This window comes from Takifugu flavidus, chromosome 18 (assembly GCF_003711565.1).
Source record: "Takifugu flavidus isolate HTHZ2018 chromosome 18, ASM371156v2, whole genome shotgun sequence".
Classification (NCBI taxonomy): Eukaryota; Metazoa; Chordata; class Actinopteri; order Tetraodontiformes; family Tetraodontidae; genus Takifugu; species Takifugu flavidus.
In genome coordinates this window covers 7,326,655-7,346,528 of record NC_079537.1, presented here as the reverse complement: position 1 = coordinate 7,346,528, position 19,874 = coordinate 7,326,655, and the positions used below count along the sequence as shown (strand labels likewise).

General features: G+C 50.0%; 2 protein-coding genes across 2 annotated transcripts; both read right to left on the bottom strand.

Moving 5' to 3' along the window:
• Positions 1 to 2,691: 2,691 nt before the first annotated feature.
• Positions 2,692 to 9,506, bottom strand: LOC130514908 (heparan sulfate glucosamine 3-O-sulfotransferase 6-like). Its single transcript, XM_057014807.1, has 2 exons — positions 8,786 to 9,506; positions 2,692 to 3,870 (listed from the first exon to the last, which is right to left on the bottom strand). Exons 1-2 carry the CDS (start codon positions 9,238 to 9,240, stop codon positions 3,252 to 3,254), a joined length of 1,074 nt encoding a protein of 357 aa, XP_056870787.1. The 5' UTR covers positions 9,241 to 9,506; the 3' UTR covers positions 2,692 to 3,251.
• Positions 9,507 to 17,072: 7,566 nt separating this feature from the next.
• LOC130514927 (methionine-R-sulfoxide reductase B1-A-like) lies at positions 17,073 to 18,592 on the bottom strand. Its single transcript, XM_057014835.1, has 4 exons — positions 18,432 to 18,592; positions 17,769 to 17,911; positions 17,572 to 17,686; positions 17,073 to 17,490 (listed from the first exon to the last, which is right to left on the bottom strand). Exons 1-4 carry the CDS (start codon positions 18,484 to 18,486, stop codon positions 17,471 to 17,473), a joined length of 333 nt encoding a protein of 110 aa, XP_056870815.1. The 5' UTR covers positions 18,487 to 18,592; the 3' UTR covers positions 17,073 to 17,470.
• Between the last annotated feature and the right edge of the window lie 1,282 nt (positions 18,593 to 19,874).

The following is a 19,874-nucleotide window of genomic DNA, read 5'->3' as shown; positions in this document are numbered from 1 at the left end:
TTATGCACCAGGTGTTAAAATAATGTGGAAATGGGCTTCAGTAGGTGCGTCCTCAGTATTTTTGAAAGGGAGTGTGGGAATAATACTATTAAAGTAAAAGAAATGGCCCTTTGACCTTTGCTTGTTTATGTTTTAACGATGACAGTGACGTAGGTGGGGAGGCCTTCAGAGCCTCTGGTACGAGTTCATAGCAGATGAGTTGGTGTTGGTAGTTTGGGAGCAGAGCGCTCTGAGGGTTTGGCGCCGGCTCTCCGTGGTTACTCTTAAATTTGGAACACACTTTACTGCTTGTTGGGTTAGACGCTGGTTAGCGGGGACGTGTTTTCTTCAGAAAGCCTGACAGACCAGGGTTTTTTTGCGGTAATCTACCATATGGATGCATTTTCGCCCCCCCTCCCCGATGCACGCTGAACCCCGCGGCCCCTCCGCTGATTTGCTCCCGTTCTGGTGAGGCTGGGACGCACCAGAACGGTTCCCAGGGAACAACGGCGTTTAATAAATCTGTAATTCCTCCTCGCCTGCCTCCGCCGCAGCCGCATTCCTGCTCGACGGCTCCACATCTGTTCCAGGTTGGGTTACGTTTCTCCCACAGGCGTCTCTGCGTTCGGGATCAATCAGAGTCTCCTTCAACCTGTCCCGGCTGGAACCTGAGACCGCGTGCATCATCTCCTCACACCCGAGGGCCGCGTTATCTTCCAGGGTCCAACCCTCGGCCCCCGGGGACGACACGGGTCCACCACCGCAGCAGGTCTGCCCGACTCAACGAGACCTGAGGGACGGTTCCTGTCCACTTTTAGCAGATATGAAGGGACTTCAAAGCTCTTCTTGCCTTTTTTATGTCACCAAGCAGCATTCAGGGAAAGTGGCTTCGACGGAGCTGTTTGACGTCTGTGCGCTGATTCCACCTGTGACATGAAATCAAGACAGGTGGGAAAGAGATTTGCACAAATCCGCCTGAGATTTAATAAAACCACAGGGCCACGTTGTTCCCTCCTCCTGCCTCCAGCTCCATCAGAGCTCTGTGATCCCCAGGAGATCCGTCTTAGGTGACTTGTTTGGGTAATCTCTAAACGCAGGAACACTACCGATGTGAAATCTGGAACATTCCAAGTCAGGCGCATTTGCAGGAACGTGTTAGAACTTCTGCTTCGACCCGTCGGGTTACAAGAAGGATTTCGCACAAATCCTGTCAGAATTACCAACGCAAGCACGAGCCTGAAGGCGTCATCAGCAATTCTTTGAAGCGGGCATCAATTATGACACCTTTTCAGCTCGATGCGACGCCTCCGAAGGCTGCTGACGAAATCCCCTAAAATAGGGAGAGAAGCAGGAACAGCCTGACTTTTACAGGGGACGGTTCTGGACATGAAATCTATTGAGACGAACACATGAAAGCTGTTTATACAACCTGGCAGAGTGTATTTCTCTGTGTGTGTGTGTGTGTGTGTGTGTGTGTGTGCTTGGAGGAAGTGACCAATGTGCTACTTCACATGCGTGTGTAGCGCTGCTCTGTCTGCACCCAACACGCACATGCGGCGGAGGGACTGAGTCACTCATGTCAAATCAGAACAAAGACACACACACACACACACACACACACAGACTCACACACACACTGGTAAATAAGAGCTTTGTTAGGTGTTTTCAGTGTCTGTGCTGTAGAACTGAGCCCACAAATCCTGCTTTTTCCGACTGCTCCTGCCTGTTAACAATGACTCTATTAGCGGAACAAGTGGGTGGTTGGGGATTACCGTAGCAACGCTGCGGCCAAAGGGCCCTTTATTTTTTTTCATGTCTTCAAGGGACCAACGTGAAGAGCTGTAGCGTGGAACGACGAGTGTCTGGGTGGAAATCTGTCTCCGTCCACGTGGAAGAACTCTGTCCTCTCGTGCTTGTTGTGAAGTCCTTTAAGTCCCATAAGAACCAGCCGAGCTACCGGGAGGATTTGTAAATCCCTCCAGCCTAAATGACTGTCGTCAGTTATGGGGATATCACAGAGCCCCCCGCCCCACCCCCCCACCCCACCCCAGAGGTGCAGGAGGCTGCTGTGAGATGTGCAGACTGAGACCCATCTCCAGTTGTGGCTTAAACCGCTTTTACTCTCTGCTCCCAAGAAAAGGAGGAAAACAAGTATTTTTGTTTCAATCACTCAATCAAAGGCTGTTCAACATCTGTCAGTTTGCTCTTCCCTTTAATCCAGATGTTCGTGGTTTGATACAGGATGGTGTGAATGAGACGCGGCTAATTCGGAGTCCGGAGAGGAAGCGGAAGGGCTTTCTGATTGAGATGAAATGTTCCATAATTATAGACCACAACACCCCCCCCACACACACACACACCACACACACACACACACACACACACACACACACACACACACACACAGGGCCTCACAGCACATGTGGTCTGACTGTACAGGAAGCTGCGAGAAGGAAACGGTGTGAGAGCGCCTGAGGGGCAGAACACAGTTAGCATACGCAGCTAACATGCTAAACTGGTAGTGTGTTGTTTCCTCATGTAAAACTGCATCCAGCCGGGAGAATCTCCCAGAATCCCCCACTAACAAATTCCTCCAGTCAGTAACGGAGAAGGTTTGTGCTCTACTGCTGTCTGGATCATCCCAAATTCATGGCTACAGGCGATCGTGTCCCGGCTCCTGCTAGCACCGCTAACGCAGGCGAGACGTATAGATGAGGTTTGATTAAATACATTTATTATGAGAGAGGACATGAAGGGCACATCTGTGGTAGTTCAGTCAGAATGAAAGCGGCACAGACGTCTGTGTTTTTATTCTTGAGGCCAGCAGATAAAAAAGGTTTATTGGGATGTAAGGAGCAGCGACACGGTCGCCATGGTCACCGGGGACGGCGACAGCTCCGGGAGTAAAAAGCTGTACACGTGGCTTCGGTTCGTGAGGTCATTTCGGTGTATCGTTTGCAGCATACCGAGATAAATCCCATAGTACATCCCATAATAAATCTTTGATATTCAGCAAGCACGTTGAGGGCTAGCGGTTCAACACAGGCGCGTTCTCTCTGCTGACACAGAATAAATATATAACTCATCAAAACACCAACTATAAATTAAAAGTCGTTTAAACTTATGCTCAAAGTAGCCGTAGCGCTCCTATTTTGGCAGCAGCGCTCAGGTGCAGCTGCAGGTCGTGTTGGTTCAGTCTGTGGACCCTTTGGACCCCCCCCTGCCCCCCTCCTGTCCCTGAGAACCTCATCTGATCCACTACAGGAACCTCCTCAGTCCCAACCAAAGTCCCGTCCGCTCATCTGGTAGAAGTGGTGGTTGAAGGGCCTGTAGAACTCCCGGAGCCTCTGCAGGACCTCCGGGGGGATGTGGGGATGGGGTCGCCCCTTGGACTTCCCCAGGCAGCGAGGTCTGCTGCTCCCCTCCGGCTTCTTCAAGCAGGGGAACCCTTTGGTCTGATTGAAGTAGAAGTGTTTGTCCGAGATGACCCTCTTCAGACCCAGGAAGTCCTGGACCCGCCCCATCTCCCCGGCCGGGTCGGACACCAGTCGCTCGCCACTGACGAACAGAAAGTGGGACAAGGGGAAATGCCGGAGCCAGTTCTCCAGATGTTTGGCGTACAGGCCAATGCGCACGGCGTTCCACGCGGTGTCGATGAGGCCGGAGGAGGCGTTCTTCAAAGCCAGGCTCTGGAAGGAGGGGAGACCCGGATTCTTGGACAGCGTCTGGGTGTAGTCAGACAAGGCCCGGGTCACGGGGTCCCGGACCACGACGATAAGCTTGGTTTGGCAGTTCATGGCGCACACGCGACCCGGAGCCTCCTTTGTGACGAAGTAACTGGGGGTCTTCTCCATGGTGATCTGGCCTTCCAGCGTCCGAGGCATCAGTTCCCTAAAGGGGCACAAACACACAGCAGTGAGGAGGAGGACTCAGGAAACCAGGGTTCCAACCTCGGGTCAAAGGTCACTCTTGATGTCTACACGTTTACGTTCGTGTCAGAGCCTGAGTGAGGGTTAGCTTGATGCTATATAATACGGAAGTGTCTCTGATTACATCTGGGATCCTCACGTCAGTTAAACGAGCGAAGCGTTAAAGGGATATTTCGCCCAAAAATAAACGTTCGCTAACCATTTTATTGTGGTTATTTTGAGTGGGCGGAGCTTCCTTTCCAAAGTTATTACAAGTACAATGAAACTGCGGCCGCATCCTCCAACCGGCCACCGCCGCCCCTGAAGGCGAACGCGACCTCTGTGGTGGGCGGTTCTGCTGCTCTGGGTTCGGACTCATCATTAGGAGCCGAGACGATGCCGTCAGAGGGGAAGATGTCACCTGCAGACCCCCCCCCCAACCCCCCCACAAAACACCATTAATTGATTATTATTCAACTTTCAAGAGCTTCAAATGGCAGCTCGTCGGCTCCCTTTAGCTAATCGATACGTCTGTCTCTGTATGACGGACGGTCCCTTCCATGTGTTTGTGATGAGGTGTCGCCCCCCCCCCACTGGTCGGTTTTGTCCTTCACTCTCCGACATGAGTGACACTCCAGTAATTGGCCATAAGTTGTGTCTCCATATTCATGAATAGTTGATGAATTGTGGCTCCTCTCTCCCTCCGCCTCTGTCTCGCTCTCCCGCCATCGCGTCTCATCATGGGCGGATCAATATCGCCCATTTTCCCTCATAAATTGGCTCCCGTGTTTAGTGTCGGGACGGAGTGTAAACAGATCGGGATGATTAATTTCTCCCCACTCCGACGGTCCTGCCTCCATCGCAGCGCAGCAGCGTCTAAGCTAAAGGGTCGGCCTTGGTTTGAACACACCACCTCAGTAACTCGGGGCAGAAAACGTGTTTTTTATTAATCGGAACGCCCCCCCCACTAACCGCATCACTCTGGAACTCCCTGCTGCTTTAAGCATGTAGCGCTGACATGTTCGCAGCAGCCAGGATCATACGATTTAAGCTAACCAGGCATCAAGGATGTGGCCGGGAGACTTCCTGTGTCCCAGGATTACAGGTCCCCCCCGCTGAGGTGCCCTGCCTCCCCTGATATTCCCCAAGAGGGAGCAGCGAGATGGAAAAAAACGGCCCTCGCAGTGAAGAAAACGCATTCGATCAGCCGCCCAATTCTGTTTTCTGGCAACAATATCTTAATGTTTAACGATGTGGCGGAAAGTCGGAGCAGTAAAGCGAATCGGGAAGGCAAACGCAGCGAGGGAGAACATTTCCCAGCAACGCGGCTGTTTGGTGACAGAAAGAGCCTCAAGGCCACAGACAGACTGAACCTTGATTTCCCTCCAGACCGGCGCTGATGGGACGTCCGTCTGAGCAGCTGAGCCACTAAAAAATAATTCGGTTGACACGAGGAGGCATGAGTGAAAACATGTTGACATAGAACTATTTAGCTTGGCTTTAAACGAGCATGGATAAGAGATAAAATATCTCACAAAAACAAAGAACATGATGTGAGCATGTTTCCACCAACAAAGAGAGGAAGCGGATGGTTGGGAAACCGCGTGGCGGACTCGGAGATCGGTGCCCTCCACAGATTGTAAATGCTGAGCTATTAGCTTGTTTCTTCCCGTCATTAATGGTGCGCTAACGGAGGGTTTTCTTAATGCGAGGTTAGCTTGTTGGTGCTTGTTGGGTGGGAAAAGATGCAGGGCCTGTTTGGGAGGAGCAGAACTTTTAATCATTGTCTTTTTTGTTCAGTTAATTATTGACTGTGCATCTCAACAGATCTTTTGGAGGTGATGGTTTGAAAAAAGTAGTAAAACTTCACAACAACAGACAGGCCGTTACCCTAAAGTCAGTCAGAGCAAACAAACCTGTGAATAGACTTTCATCATGTCAAAAACACATTACTGCTGCCTCAATGTAAAACTAATTTTGCCATTGCTAGCATGGTGACATTAGCGTAGCTCCAATCAGAGCTGAGCCTCTGTAATCTGCTACCAGTATTTTTACTATATACAGTAGAAACAGATAAACGAGCTTAGCGTGTTTGCATAAATCCACTTTCTTTTCTTGCATCTTTACTTTAATTAGGCTTTGCTAAACTTTTAATGTTCGTAAATGTGGAAAAAAGGTGAGAAAATAACCAGGTAACGATCTGAGTTGTGGGTATTATTGGCATGAAACGGTTGTTGTCACTCATTCCTGTGATGGGATGCGAAACATTAGCTTAATTAGAATCCGACTGACAGATGTGGACTACGTGGGTGCTGTGGGACAAAACCATGGTCTAGAAATGTTTTTCCTCATATAATTGTGTATTTACTCCTCATATTTAGTCGGGTCGTAATTCGGTTTTTCTGGCCTTACCAATGCAGCCGGGCATGGCTGCCAAACCTCTGAGACTTTTCGCGCTGGCAGACCTAAACGACGGAATTGTGCTTTTATTTCACTCAGAGTTCCTTCCGAGATTTCTTCCCCATTTACAGCCGTCTCAGTGCGCCCCAAATTACTGTAATTTGGTTTGTGTGTGTGTGCTTCTTTTCAAATATTGGAACACCTACAGCCAAAACCACCGCTAATAACACAGTGGAAAGCTGCAGAAACTACTTCCTGGTCTCTGAGACCCATCAGCCAGGTTCGGCTCGTTAATGGCTGCTGGGAAAATCAGCCACGATTTGGGAGGAATCACCCCGTACAGAGTCCGCTGGTGCCCCGAAACAGCTAAAACGGATGCTAATATCCTAGCTTAGCATCAGCGAGATCATCTGTCTGACTATTAATTATTATTTTTTCCTTTTTTGACATCATTGGGGAGACATTTTCTGCAGAAATCTGTTTTTAAGGCCACCAGAGGTCTTCTAAAATGAGCTGTACACTATTTTAATAGTAATTAAATTGTTCGCAGCCTCTGCGGAGGTCGTTTATTGATAAGCTTTGGAAATATTGATGGAACTTGTGGTTTGCAGAGTTTTCTGAGCATCAGCACAGCTATTAATCACGTTGGCTGTTTGTTCCAAAACCATCTTCGCTCTCACCACAAGAGTTTTCAGATTAGACGCTATTAATAAGCTGCATTCAAACCAAAATCAAAGGCTCCTGACTAACTTGTTCCAGCCTGCTTCACAGTGACGGAGGTGAGACGAGCGCAGCCACTCGAGGCTCGAGTTTGTCACTTCCTCGCAAAGACTCGCAAGTCCCATATGAAACTCATTGTCCCCCTACAGCCATAAAACCACGCAGAAATTCATTAAAGCCTTGCCCCAGTTCACATCTTTTCTGTTCTCCTTCTTCTTCCTATTCGTGCGAAACATGGAGGGAGTTGGAGACCAGCTGGGAGAAGAAGAAAGAGCCTTACTGGATCCTTCAGAGGCAGTAAAAACCCACATGAATGAGTTCTCAGGCTTGAAAAAAACCAAAACAAAAATGATGCCGTTGCATGAAGTAGCACAAGTTCCCCCTTTAGAGGGGCAATTATTAACATGTGGAGGTCCTAAATAACCTAAAAAGGAGATTTGATCCTTTAACATCTGAATCGGGACAAATCTGCAACCTTTAAAATATCTGTCTGCCCATTTGTGCTTGTTTTCCTACACATGCGGGGTCTCAACTCATGAGTGAGTCCGACCATCCGGGGACTCAGAAGACACTGAAGTTTATTGAATTCCAGCTAAATAATGATCAATGTAAAGCACTAAAGGTTAACATTTGGGCAGGATTTAGTTAAATTCATGGAAAATGTGATCTCACATATGTGTGTTCTTACTTGCTTCAGTACACAAATACTCATTCTACTAGCAAAGTGAGGTCACTTTGGTCCTAACTTTAAAGGTTTTCTGAAGGTTCTGACGTGATTTTCATGCTGAAGTTAGAATCAGGCTTACAGTAGAGTGAGAGGGTGAGTTGGGATGTCCTCACAAAGATAGAAGTACCAGGATGTGTGTTTCCCGCCTACACTGTCACTGCGGTTGACAGAAAACTGATTTTTCCTCTCAAATTCTCGGCCTAATGTTCAGCGATTTCACTCCGGATGGTGCTGCTGACGTCGCCACCGCCCCTTTGAAGCCTCCCGATGTTTCAGCTTACTTACACGTCCTGTCCAGAGGTGAATACAAGCCACGTTCAAAAGCACCAGAACTGGTTTGACTGGAACACCTGCCCAGCACTAATGTCAACAAAAGGGGTTTTATTCAAGGATCCTGGGATTCAAGGGATTCTATCCTGGGGGAAAAAATCAGGTATTTTCCTCAGGTTTCATAGAAATTTGGCCCTTTTTTAAAAAAAACTTTTCAGTGTAAATATAAATGATATGATGTTCGTTTTGATGTTTTCTGGGGTGATCCTAAAGTCAGCTTGTGCATGTGCGCGTTTGTGCGTCAAAGCCAAATGTCAAAGTTTTCCCAACAAGACGACGAAGCGCCCGATGGGAAAAGGCTGGATAATGAAAGAGGAGCTTGTCGTTTCCGCGGCGAAAGTGCTTCCACCTGCCTCAGCTCTCAAACGTTCAAAAAAGACAGGGAGCAGATTGAGTTACATCAAACCATCTTTAGATGCCTGTCGGGCTGCTCTGCTCCTGTCCGACAGGGGCTCCTGACCTCTGGGCAACATCTGGATGAGGTCAGGGTTACTGAATGGTCTCTAAGACGTGATTAATGTCACGTTAAAGGGTAAAAATGATGCTCAGCTAGGAGTCAGGAGGACGGAGCAGCTCCAGATCTAAAGTCTGCAGCGTCCCTGCTCTTAGGTTACTTTAGTCTTTCATTTCCACTTGATCAGTCACTCTAACAGGCAAGAGTCGGGAGGGTGAGCGCGCATTAGATGCCCCCCAACGCACAGGCGCGCGTGTTTTTTCCTACCTGTACCAGTCGAGTCCTTTCTCGTAAAACCTGTCGAAAAAATGCGGCTCGGCTCCGACGGCTCGGACGTCCGGATGGATGCGGAGGAACTCCAGCAGCGCCCGGGTGCCGCCTTTCTTCACGCCGATGATGATCGCCTGCGGAAACTTCTTGGTCCCGAAGGTGTTGGACACGGGGATGCCGCTGTCCTGCGCGCCGCCCGGAGGCGGCGACGCGGGCGCGCCGGCGAGGAGGAGACGCGGCGACGGCCGCAGCTCGTCCAGGACGCGGCGGCGATCCTCCAGGATGCCGTAATCCAAAGCCCGCTGGGCGAACAGAGCCCTCGGGATGGAGTCAGAGAGCGCGGTGAGGCAGTAGATGAAGTAGGTGGAGATCAGGAGCATGGTGAGGAGCAGCGAGGCTTTGGAGAGCGCCTTGCCGAAGTTGAACCTGATTCTGCATCCGCTACATCCCATGAGTTGTTCTCCTGCGCGGTTCCCAAAGTCCAAAACGGGGGCAGCATGCTTCTTCCGCCGTCTCCACTTATCCCCGCATTGAGTCGAAGCTCCTTAATTGAATCGCACAACCTGTTGCAAAAAAAAGTCAGGAGTCAGGCGGAGGGATGGCGGCTTCCTCAGAGGAAACCAGGAAACCTTTCTGTCATTTTCCTGACCAGAACTTCTCAAGTCGCTCCCAAACTTTGCTCAATTAACGCCGAGCTCGCTGCCTGGTGCCCCTGAAGGCTGAGATCTCCCATTCAGGCGTTTTCTACGCCCTTTTTATGTGTCTCCACCCTCCATCCATCCATCCCTCCCTCCCGGAGCCGCGCACACACACACACACACACACACGCACACACACATACCTTCATATAGACCCAGAGAAGAGCGGCTCCGCATCATCAGACATTTTCTTTCCTTTTTTCCACATATTTCCTGATGCGCTGAATCACACCTGAAACAGTCCTTGGCTCAGAGGGAAAAGGCCCGTTGGTCCCTTTGAACGACCAGGGTCAGAGAGGAGCCCGCGAGCTTCGGAGGAGACACCCCCCACACACACACACACACACACACACACACACACTAATGCTGTGTGTCATAAATTACAGTGTGTGACTATGTCACCTTCAGGGCCCTCGGGGAGGATCCACGCTGGGATCTGCCCCCAGACACTGGATAAAGTTTCAGACTTTGAACCTGAGGAGCAGGCAGCTGTTTGAACGAGGACAGGTATCAAGAGGGTGATCTGTGTGAGAAACACACACACACACACACACACACCACACAGGGTGGGGATACTTTGTTAGTGATGATAACTTCTCTTAATATCCTGAGACCCCACTTTGACCTTTATTAAGATAATCAGATTAGAACGAGCATCAAGCAGCTATTTTAAAGAGATTCAAGCAGCGTTTGTGTTTATTTATAGACACACAACAATAACAACAATATGTTATTGTGCAAAATGAATGTAAATCTTGGATCTACCTGGATCTAAAACAGTTAGCCTCGTTAGCGCCCAGGCTAAATGGAGGCCTCGTTTTTTAAACTGGAGGTTTTTATCTTGATCAAATGGAATAAATGGGTATTCCGGTCCACTTGCTCGCCATGGGAAAATCCCTGAAATTGGCTGATGTGCAACAACAAAGGCAACAGAGAACAAGAGGAGACGCATCAGCGTATCTGACCTCTGTTCAGCTCATCGCTGCAGCCTCTTAAAGCCTCATTACAGTCGTAAAGAACTGGGATTTCGGCTCTGGATCCGATCTGTCGGTGGAATCGGGACATGCGAGTCGTTCCCTGTCACACGTCATCTTTTCCCGCCTGCTGATTTGCTCCAGTCGGAGTTGGACAGACGTGGAAACGTAAACACGGAGATTTAAGGAGCAAACGGGCGGCGGCAGCATCCAGGTCAGGAGCAGGTCTGCGTGCAGCACCCAGATGAATCTCTGTTTATGTGTTTGGGACACGTGTGGGCATTTATGCGCTTGTTTACACTTTCCCGACCTTCGCACCTGCAGCTGCACGCCGCCTCGGCTGCATCTCTGCCCCCCCCACCTCCCCCGCCAGAGGCCTCCGGTGCTGTACACGTGTCAGCCATTAGAGGAAGTTACAAACCCTCTTCATGAAACAGAACGTTCTGCTGTTGTTCTGGTGGGGGGGGGGGGGGGGGTTCTATCTGCGGCTCACTCCCAAATCGCTGCCACGGTGGCGACGCTGATGGCGTCCAGGGTCCTTCTGAGGCCTCTGATCAGCCTCCGCCTGAGTGAATATCAGGTTCCCTGTTTTTACACCAAACAATTAACTGAATCGCTCCCATTGTGTCGCCCCCCCACTTTGATGTGCAGGTCCGTGGTGTCCCCTGGTGGGGGAGGGCGCTCTGACCTCCTCATCCTCGCTCTCTGCTCCGTCCCTCCTGCTGCCTCCAGGTGACCCTGGGTCCTCCCGGGTTTTTGTCCCTGGGGGAGTGAAAATGGCAGCTAACGCTGACCCCCCCCCCTTCCCAACTTAAAATCCTTGACTTCAACGTGGGAGCAATTTATGTCGGAGGGATTCGTTCCAAAGCGGGCAGCTCCAGGAGGGGGGATAACGTAACCGATACGCTTCGGCATGTTTCTGCTTTTCCGGGCTGCCGGTCCTCACGGTTTTCCTCCTTCTCCTCCTTCCAGCTGTTATTTATCTTTTCTGGGTGCTGGGGGGGGGGGCTCTGTCGACTATAGAGGGAATAAAAATGAATGACAATCATGTCATCACACAAGCCACAAGCCAGCGAAGGAAATTCCTCCTTTTCTAATCCGCAGCTCTGCGGCTAACAAAACGGGATCCACCAGTTGGCTCCCGGAGTGACGCTGGGCATGCTGGGAAGGGCGGAGGTGCGGGGACGGGAGGCCGCCATTGGCTCCCGGGACGTCAGAGGCGACTGAGGCTCAGGGATCCGGTTTCATGCCGTGGGTCCGCCTGCCGCGCTGGGACGTCGGGAGCTGCAGCGAGCGTCCCACGGTCGGCGCTTTGGTGCCCGGAGCGTCTCTGGACTCCGTCCTGGGCCTGAAGACTCTCATTGTTCTGGTGGAGACGGACCGGTTGTGGCCGCCGGTCCCAGACTGCTGCATACTTGGATGTTTGTGGGCTGCTTCTCTGCGGCTCCGCTTCACCCGAGAGGCCTCGCGGGCTCGCAGGATGGTTGCCGTGACGTCACCCCGCCCCACCGCATCCCTGCCCGTCACGTGTGGATGAAAATCATTATTCCCATTTTCTCTGTCACCAGGATGGATTAAATCCCGCTTTCTTGGTTCCTCTTCTACTAAAAAAGGGCCAAAGATGCGTTCAATTAGCCGTGCATTGGGCTCCGTAAACAAGGCCGAGCCGGAGGACTGGGGGTGGGGGGGGGGGGGTGTTAACTGACTGTAATTGCTGGTGTAAAACCACAGCAGTTCATCTCTCGGCTCTCTGGAGTTTCCCATGTTTGCTGAATTCCGATCTGTCACGTCAGCGGCGAGGAAGCGGAGCTGTCGTCTCCTGGAGGAAAGGAGAGAAACCTGGAGCGGTGAGTCAGGACGGCTGACGCGGTCTCACCTGTCCCGTGAGCTCCTGGAGGCTGCCAGAGCCAGAGCGTGCAGGAACAGGAGTCCGACCACCGGCCCGTGAGCCCGGAATGTCGGGAACGACTTAAACGAGGGATATTTTGGCTGAAGGGGACAGGAGGGAGAATAATGGGGTGACAATAAGGTTTCTAATAAAGAAAAGAGAACCGGTGTTCACATATACAGCATCTGGCTGTGTGCTGGCTAACGCTAGCCACCAGCTGGTTAGCTCAGTTGTCTCTCCGAGGAAACAATAGCCGTCAGGAACGTCTTCCTTTCCCTGGCTGTCCGTCCATCCGTCTGTCCTTTCGCTGGTCTTTTGCTCCAAATGACCAAAACACAAAGTGAAGCTTGTAGAAATGAAAATGACACAAAGGATGCAGGTGTGTTTGTCCAATCAGCACCCCCCCCCCCCCCATCCCATCCCATCCCATCCCAAAGCCAAGAGAATTCCAGGGAATCTCCAGAGTTTTTAAAGGCTCTTCCAAATCCCAGGTAGCTCACGCTAGTGGGGCTAGCTAAAGCCACCACACTGTTTACATAATCGGACTGATACTTTATAACAGATAATGTTTGAGGTGGAAGGTGACATCACTTTGATAACCTTTTGGGGGTAAAACGTACATTTTCTGCTAGCATTAAGCGCTAACACAGCTACGGCCGTTGCAAACGTCTGGGTTCTCTTACGAGACGCTCGTGTGTTTACTAATAATACCGAGGCAGCAGAGAAGGATTCACCCCGTCTTCTCGTCCATTAACGTGCACAGATGACAGCTCTATGGCAGGTTTGCGATGATGTCACGCTGGAGCTGGATGTTTGTCCCGGTGCTTTAAAGCGCCCCCGCAGCCACACCCTGACTTTGCTGCAAAGCTGATAATCACAACGCTCTGTCCCCGGGCCTCATTCCTGTGGGAATATATTTCCAGACCTTTTTAACCCCTTTTCCGACCCGCTCCCGCACCCTCATCTTCCCCTCCGTCCTTCAGCTCCCGTTTGGTCCCACTTTGGGTTTTGAGGTTCGTCCCGTCGGGCCCTTCGGTGGATTTCCCCAAAATATATTTAAATTAATTTGCATCCTGCGCTGACCAGACACTTCCAAACTGTCCCACGCGGAGGAAAACAAGGGCCGCGCCTTCGCTTTACAACAAACCCAGAAGAGAGGAGACTGGATAATTACTGCGTTCTGACTGACAGGCCAGATTCATTAGCTCGGGTTTGTTTTTGTGGCACCAAAACCCAATAAAATGCAAATACTGATGCTGCAAATAAAACCCTGCACGCTCTGTCGTGTCTATAAAAAGTGGATGTCGAGCGGATGTTTTTCAACACTTAAAACCAACATGGTCACGTGTGCGTGCATGTGAGAGTGTGTCCGCGTGCTTGCTACATATTAGGTACCAAAATACTCATTCTACTAGCAAAGAGAGGACAGTTATTCAAAGCGGGGCCAAATTGGGCCCCACAACTTGAAAGACCTGTTTGAGGATTAAGTCATGGTTTTAAGGCTCGTTAAGGTTAGGTCAGGTTTAGGGTTACAGGGTTACTTGGGGTGGTTAGGGTTAGGGTTAGGCTTAAGGTTATGTATTATCTCAGTGAAGGTCCACGCAAAGGTAGGAAAACGAGTGTGTGGGTATTTGGGTGCGGGTAATTGTGGCTGAAGCGCCTAAAGCTGTGGAGGAATGTGGAATTTCCCTCATTCATGCTGCGAGGAGGATTCAGATGTGATCAAAGAATTAAACACCTTTTAAGTTCCAGGGATGTGGGATTATTTTTCTTTCCGCTCTTTGATGCAGAACTAGTTTAAATAGATATTAACGGCACTGTAGCTGTCACTGGAGATTAGCTCCCAAAGCTAATGCTCTTTTCAGTGATTGCTTTAATAGCCGGTAGCTAAGAGTGGCCAATGAAAAATGGTGATCAATTATGATCAGACGCGGCAAAAAGGCTCTGTTTTATTATGTTTTTACACAGATGTTAACAATCAGCAGGACCCAACCAGTGATTTCTGTTATTAGGACCACCCGTGAGAACACTGACCGACGGCTGGGGTGGATTTAAAGGCTCCAGCAGAATTTTAAACACTGACTTTGTGTATTTATACCCAGCAAATATTTTAGACAGCGTTTATGGCATCACATAAAGGGAATAATCTGCACACAGATGCTCCTAAAAACGTAACCATCCCTCTGTCAACCACTGCTGACTCCCAGTCGGGGTCACTGGGAGCGCTGGAATGACTCCTGGACGATCACTGGTCCGTCACAAGACACACACACACACACACACGCACACACACAGCAATCAGTCCCTCACACACTCTCATCTAGTGGCAGTTTAGTCTCCGGTCAACCACATGTGGGTGTTACCAGCTAATGGAGGATATTAGCCGACAATCAGCCGCTTCCCCAAAGGTTCCCCCTCCCCAAAACATACCTGTGCCACACACCTGCTCCCTTTGAAGCCCCCTGGCTGGCCCCCTCCTCTGAACGTGATCAAACCGCTGATAGCCGCCGCTGTTTAGCTGGTAGCAGCTCGGGAGCAGGAATGCGATGGTGTGATAAAGCTCACAGTGACGAGCAGGGAGACAACGTCGGTCGTCCTTGTTTATTTTTCAACCTAGCGGCCCTCATGCTCAGCGGCGCCCCCACAGGCCTCACCTGGGTGGCCAGATGTCGGGCACGGGTGACACGTAAACATTAGCTGTGATACAAACATAAGGCAACTACCTACTGAGATGATGTAGAATTCTCTACTGAGTCAGAAAACATGGAAGAAAACCAGATTAGGACCACTTTTCGAACGTGTTGCCCCAAAGGCCTCCTGTTCAGATAGCATTTAAGCTAGCAGCAAAAGGTGGCTACACAGCCCTTCAAGAGAAAACGATTGCAACGAATCATTGAAGCGAACCGGCTGCAGGAGATAAAGAGGAACCATCTGACATCCACCAAAATCTTCAAAACAGATTTGTGACAGAAATTTAGCAACGAAAAAACCCCAAACACCCTCAAGGCTCTGTTTATGCTTTCATTAATAACACTGAGAGTTGTGTTTGAGGCTCTGCAACATGTGGAGAGCAGCTCTGCATATTTACACCAAAGAAGAAGAAGAAGAAGAAGAAGAAGACATTGTTGTCCAGCTTCCAGAGTGACCTCAGCTCCTGGGAAACAGACGACACACAGCCCCAGGAAACTGGACCAACTGGGGATAACAAGAGCAGGCCCGGCTCATGGAGACATCCATGGACCTGGCTCCTATATACGTTACAATTAAAGCAAGATGGCCGGCCAGTGAGTCTGTGAGGCTCAACGCACACACACACACACACATACACACACACACACACACGGTGCTGTTGCCCGAGGCTCATCCTTTGAGACGGAGGACATCCTCGCGGAGCTGCGTTTTAATGTAATTAAGGATCCAGTTTGCTTACACGAGCAGGATGAACCCCGGAGGTCAGTGGATCTGAGGCCGTCCTGTGATTCTATCGGCGGATTACCACTTCCTGCTTCCTGTTTGCTTCCTGTTGGCCATACAGCTGTGCCCTGATGCCGACCAGAAGGAGCGTTCTCACAGATTGCAGATGCTAATTGCGGGGGCGTTTGGGGGGCGATTTCCTTTTTCCTCTTTGCTCTCATGTGGTTTGTCTTTGGTCTGTCCTCTCTTGTCTCTCAGAGGTGATATTTGGATGGTTTTTGTGACGCTGTGGGTGTTTGTTTTAGTTCCGATATACACCTTTGACTAATTTAGACTGCTGTACGTTCTTAACGGCTGCTTTTTTTCCAGCAAGGCCTCCAGGACAAAGCCGTCGTCACGTAGAAGAAACATAACAGTCTTCGCCTCAGATGAATCTAAAGGACATACCACCACAGCGCGCTAATGTTTGCACTTCCTGTCCTAATCCGGTGCCTGATGCAGCAGCTTTCATCTCCTCCTCTAATCTTTTATGCTTTGAAACAGGCGCTCCACACCTGCTCATCTCCAGACATTCTAAACACGACCAGCGCTATTGAACGCACCCTCACGTCCCCACGTTGTTTGGAATTCTTCCCCCTCCGGTTCACCAGACATCTGAAGGGAAATTTTTAACTCATACACAGAACTTTTAGTCTGGATGAGGAAGACAAATCAGTTTAAACACAGAACGTAAGAGATTATAACAGCCCTAATAAAGTTATAGCTTTAGGAGTTTCTCTGCTCTTTGCTTGATCTCATTTAAACGATGTTTCCTTCTCAAATACCCGTGATGACGAGTTCATCGGGTGGGTTTTGGGGCAGGGAAACAGCTAAAGTCCACAGCGCTGGGTGGGTGGGGGCACAGCCCTCTTTCTGACTGTGACCCAGGATTATAACTGACAAACGCAGGTAATAAGGACATTAGTCCCACATTTTTAAATGTTATTAGCTGTAAAAATTGAGCTGAATAACCCCATGACCTTCGTATGGTGCAGTGGTTACCAGTCTCCTCACAGTGAGGTTCTGGGTTTGATTCCTGCTGAGGTCTCTGCATCTTCTCCTCATGCCTGGTTTCCTCCTCGGTCCAAAAACAAACGTTATGTTCATTTAGAGTCTGAATTAGTCTTTGGCGTGTTGCTGCAGCGTGAGCTCCATCACGCACACAGCGCCCTCTGGTGGTCGGTGCGCGTAAGTACACGTGGCGCATCAGTTGTGATGTGGCCAAAACCAAAGAGAAATAACAGAACATTTTAGCCACGTTTAATGACTTTCCGTGTGACTTTGTCCTTTTTTTGTTCATGCACAGGAATGACTCTTTCAGGATCACGAAGACAGAAAGCAGGATTTTTTTTTAAATTGATACTTTTGCCTAAAACATCAACAGTATGAAAAATCATGATTGGTTTTGTCTGAGACAGTAAATAAAATAGATAAAACCTATGTGACATTGATTGTAGAGTCAGTGATTTGCTTTGATAAGTGCTGATAATTGCATAATTAAACGGTCCTGAGGTCAGTCCTCTGGTCTTGCCCTGCGGTGAGATCGCCATTCTTCAGATCCCTGGTGCTCCCAGTTTGGGGTTTTTCCCAGATCTCGTCACCCAGCGTCCACACAGTCAGCAGCATCAGAGAAATGTCTGCAAGTCCTCCACGTCTTCAGCCGGCTCACCTACTGTCCGTCCACCTTATCTGTGCAATAAAGTGCAAGGAATAAGTTCTCAGTCCACCACACAGAAATCAATACCAGCCTCCTGTGCTTGAGAATCGGACCTTTGGGGATGAACCTCAGTGAGCTGCTGAATATTCAGAAACGAGACAGGCCCCTGGAGGGCCCGTCGTTTACAAACTCGTGTCCCAGGCCATTTCCACATTTCCCACACCGTACCTGGAGGCACACATCATAAACACCACTCAAGTTCTGCGTATTTGAAGCGAGCGTATTGTCCTTCCGCTCGTCTGCTGGGTACCTTATAGGCCCCAGGCCTCTCCTCGTGCTTGGACACGCTGTTGTCGTGGATGGTCTCGGTGAAGGCCGGCCAGGGAGAAGAGTGCTCGAACTTGGACCGGCTGGAGAACAGCTGGTGGTCGCACTTGGAGCACACGTAAATCCCTGGTGCAAAACACACAGGATGCAACGTAAACCTTAAGATTCACCATTTAAATCTACAGCTTGCTTTTAATGACTGAAGGTAAAAGTATTTGGCACTATCTCGTTTTCTTCCTCTTCCTCGCTCTTAAAGCAAAGTGTGACCTCGTGTGGTTTTGTAACCAAAGAGCAGATTACAAAATAACCTGTCGTCCATTTTCTCTTAGGTAAGCGCCGTAATAAAGTCCTTAAGAGCTTTGTAACTCCCACCTTTACCTCTAGATAACACATATTTGCGTAAAGACAGATTACAAAATAAAGATTTGTTGACTATTTTCTTTTAAATAATCTCTCTGAACATTTGATACAGGACCATTGTAGTGGTGCCTATTGTAATTACTAGTTATTTATTAGCTTCCACAAGCTAACTGGTAGCCGATAGTTAGGTAATTAGTTCACCGTGGTCACCAACTTTATTTTTGTCGAACTCGCCGCCATGATGACATTTCAAAGGCAGATAAACAAGTTACAGTAATGACGGTACCTGTTTTAAAGTGGTCTTTAAAGACCTCCCCGCCGAAGAAACTACAGAAGGACATGCCGGTGCTGTTAAAAAAACAGGTTTAATCTGATGCAACTTGTTTTTGGAGAAGCGGATATTCCTCCCTAACCACTTCCGGTTATCCCACCAAAATAAAACTGAGACGGCGCTACAAATTAAAGGTTTTGAACGGTCGTGATGATTGTTTTATTCAATTGTGTTTTCTAGCATTCTGTTCTATTTCATCCATCCATCCATCCATTCTCTACCGCTTATCCGGGTCGGGTCGCGGGGGTAGCAGCCTAAGGAGAGAAGCCCAGACTTCCCTCTCCCCAGCCACCTCCTCCAGCTCATCCGGAGGGATCCCCAGGCGTTCCCAGGCCAGTCGAGAGACATAGTCTCTCCAACGTGTCCTGGGTCTCCCCGGGGGTCTCCTACCGGAGGGACATGCCCTGAACACCTCACCAGGGAGGTGTCCAGGGGGCATCCTGACTAGATGCCCAAGCCACCCCATCTGGCTCCTCTCAACGCGGAGGAGCAGCGACTCTACTCCGAGCTCCTCCCGGATGGCAGAGCTTCTCACCCTATCTCTAAGGGAGAGCCCAGCCACCCTACGGAGGAAGCTCATTTCAGCCGCTTGTACCCGTGATCTTGTTCTTTCGGTCATGACCCAAAGCTCATGACCATAGGTGAGGGTAGGAACGAAGATCGACCGGTAAATCGAGAGCTTCGCCTTTCGGCTCAGCTCTCTCTTCACCACAACGGACCGGTGCAGAGTCCGCATTACTGTGGACGCCACACCGATCCGCCTGTCGATCTCCCGCTCCATTCTTCCCCCACTCGTGAACAAGACCCCGAGGTACTTAAACTCCTCCACTTGGGGCAGGATCTCCTCCTTTACCCGGAGAAGGCACTCCACCTTTTTCCGGTCGAGAACCATGGCCTCGGATTTGGAGGTGCTGATTCTCATCCCAGCCGCTTCACAGGCGGCGGCGAACTGATCCAGTGATAGTTGGAGGTCACGGGCCGATGGAGCCAACAGGACCACATCGTCCGCAAAAAGCAGAGACGCGATCCTGAGGTCACCAAACCAGATCCCCTCAACACCATGACTGCACCTAGAAATTCTGTCCATAAAAATTATGAACAGAATCGGTGACAAAGGGCAGCCCTGGCGGAGGCCAACCCTCACCGGAAACGAGTTCGACTTACTGCCAGCAATTCGGACCAAACTCTGGCACCGATCGTACAGGGAGCGGACAGCCCGTATCAGCGGGCCCGACACCCCATACTCTCGGAGGACCCCCCACAGGACCCCCCGAGGGACACGGTCGAATGCCTTCTCCAAGTCCACAAAACACATGTGGACTGGTTGGGCAAACTCCCATGCACCCTCGAAGACCCTGCTGAGGGTGTAGAGCTGGTCCACTGTTCCACGCCCAGGAC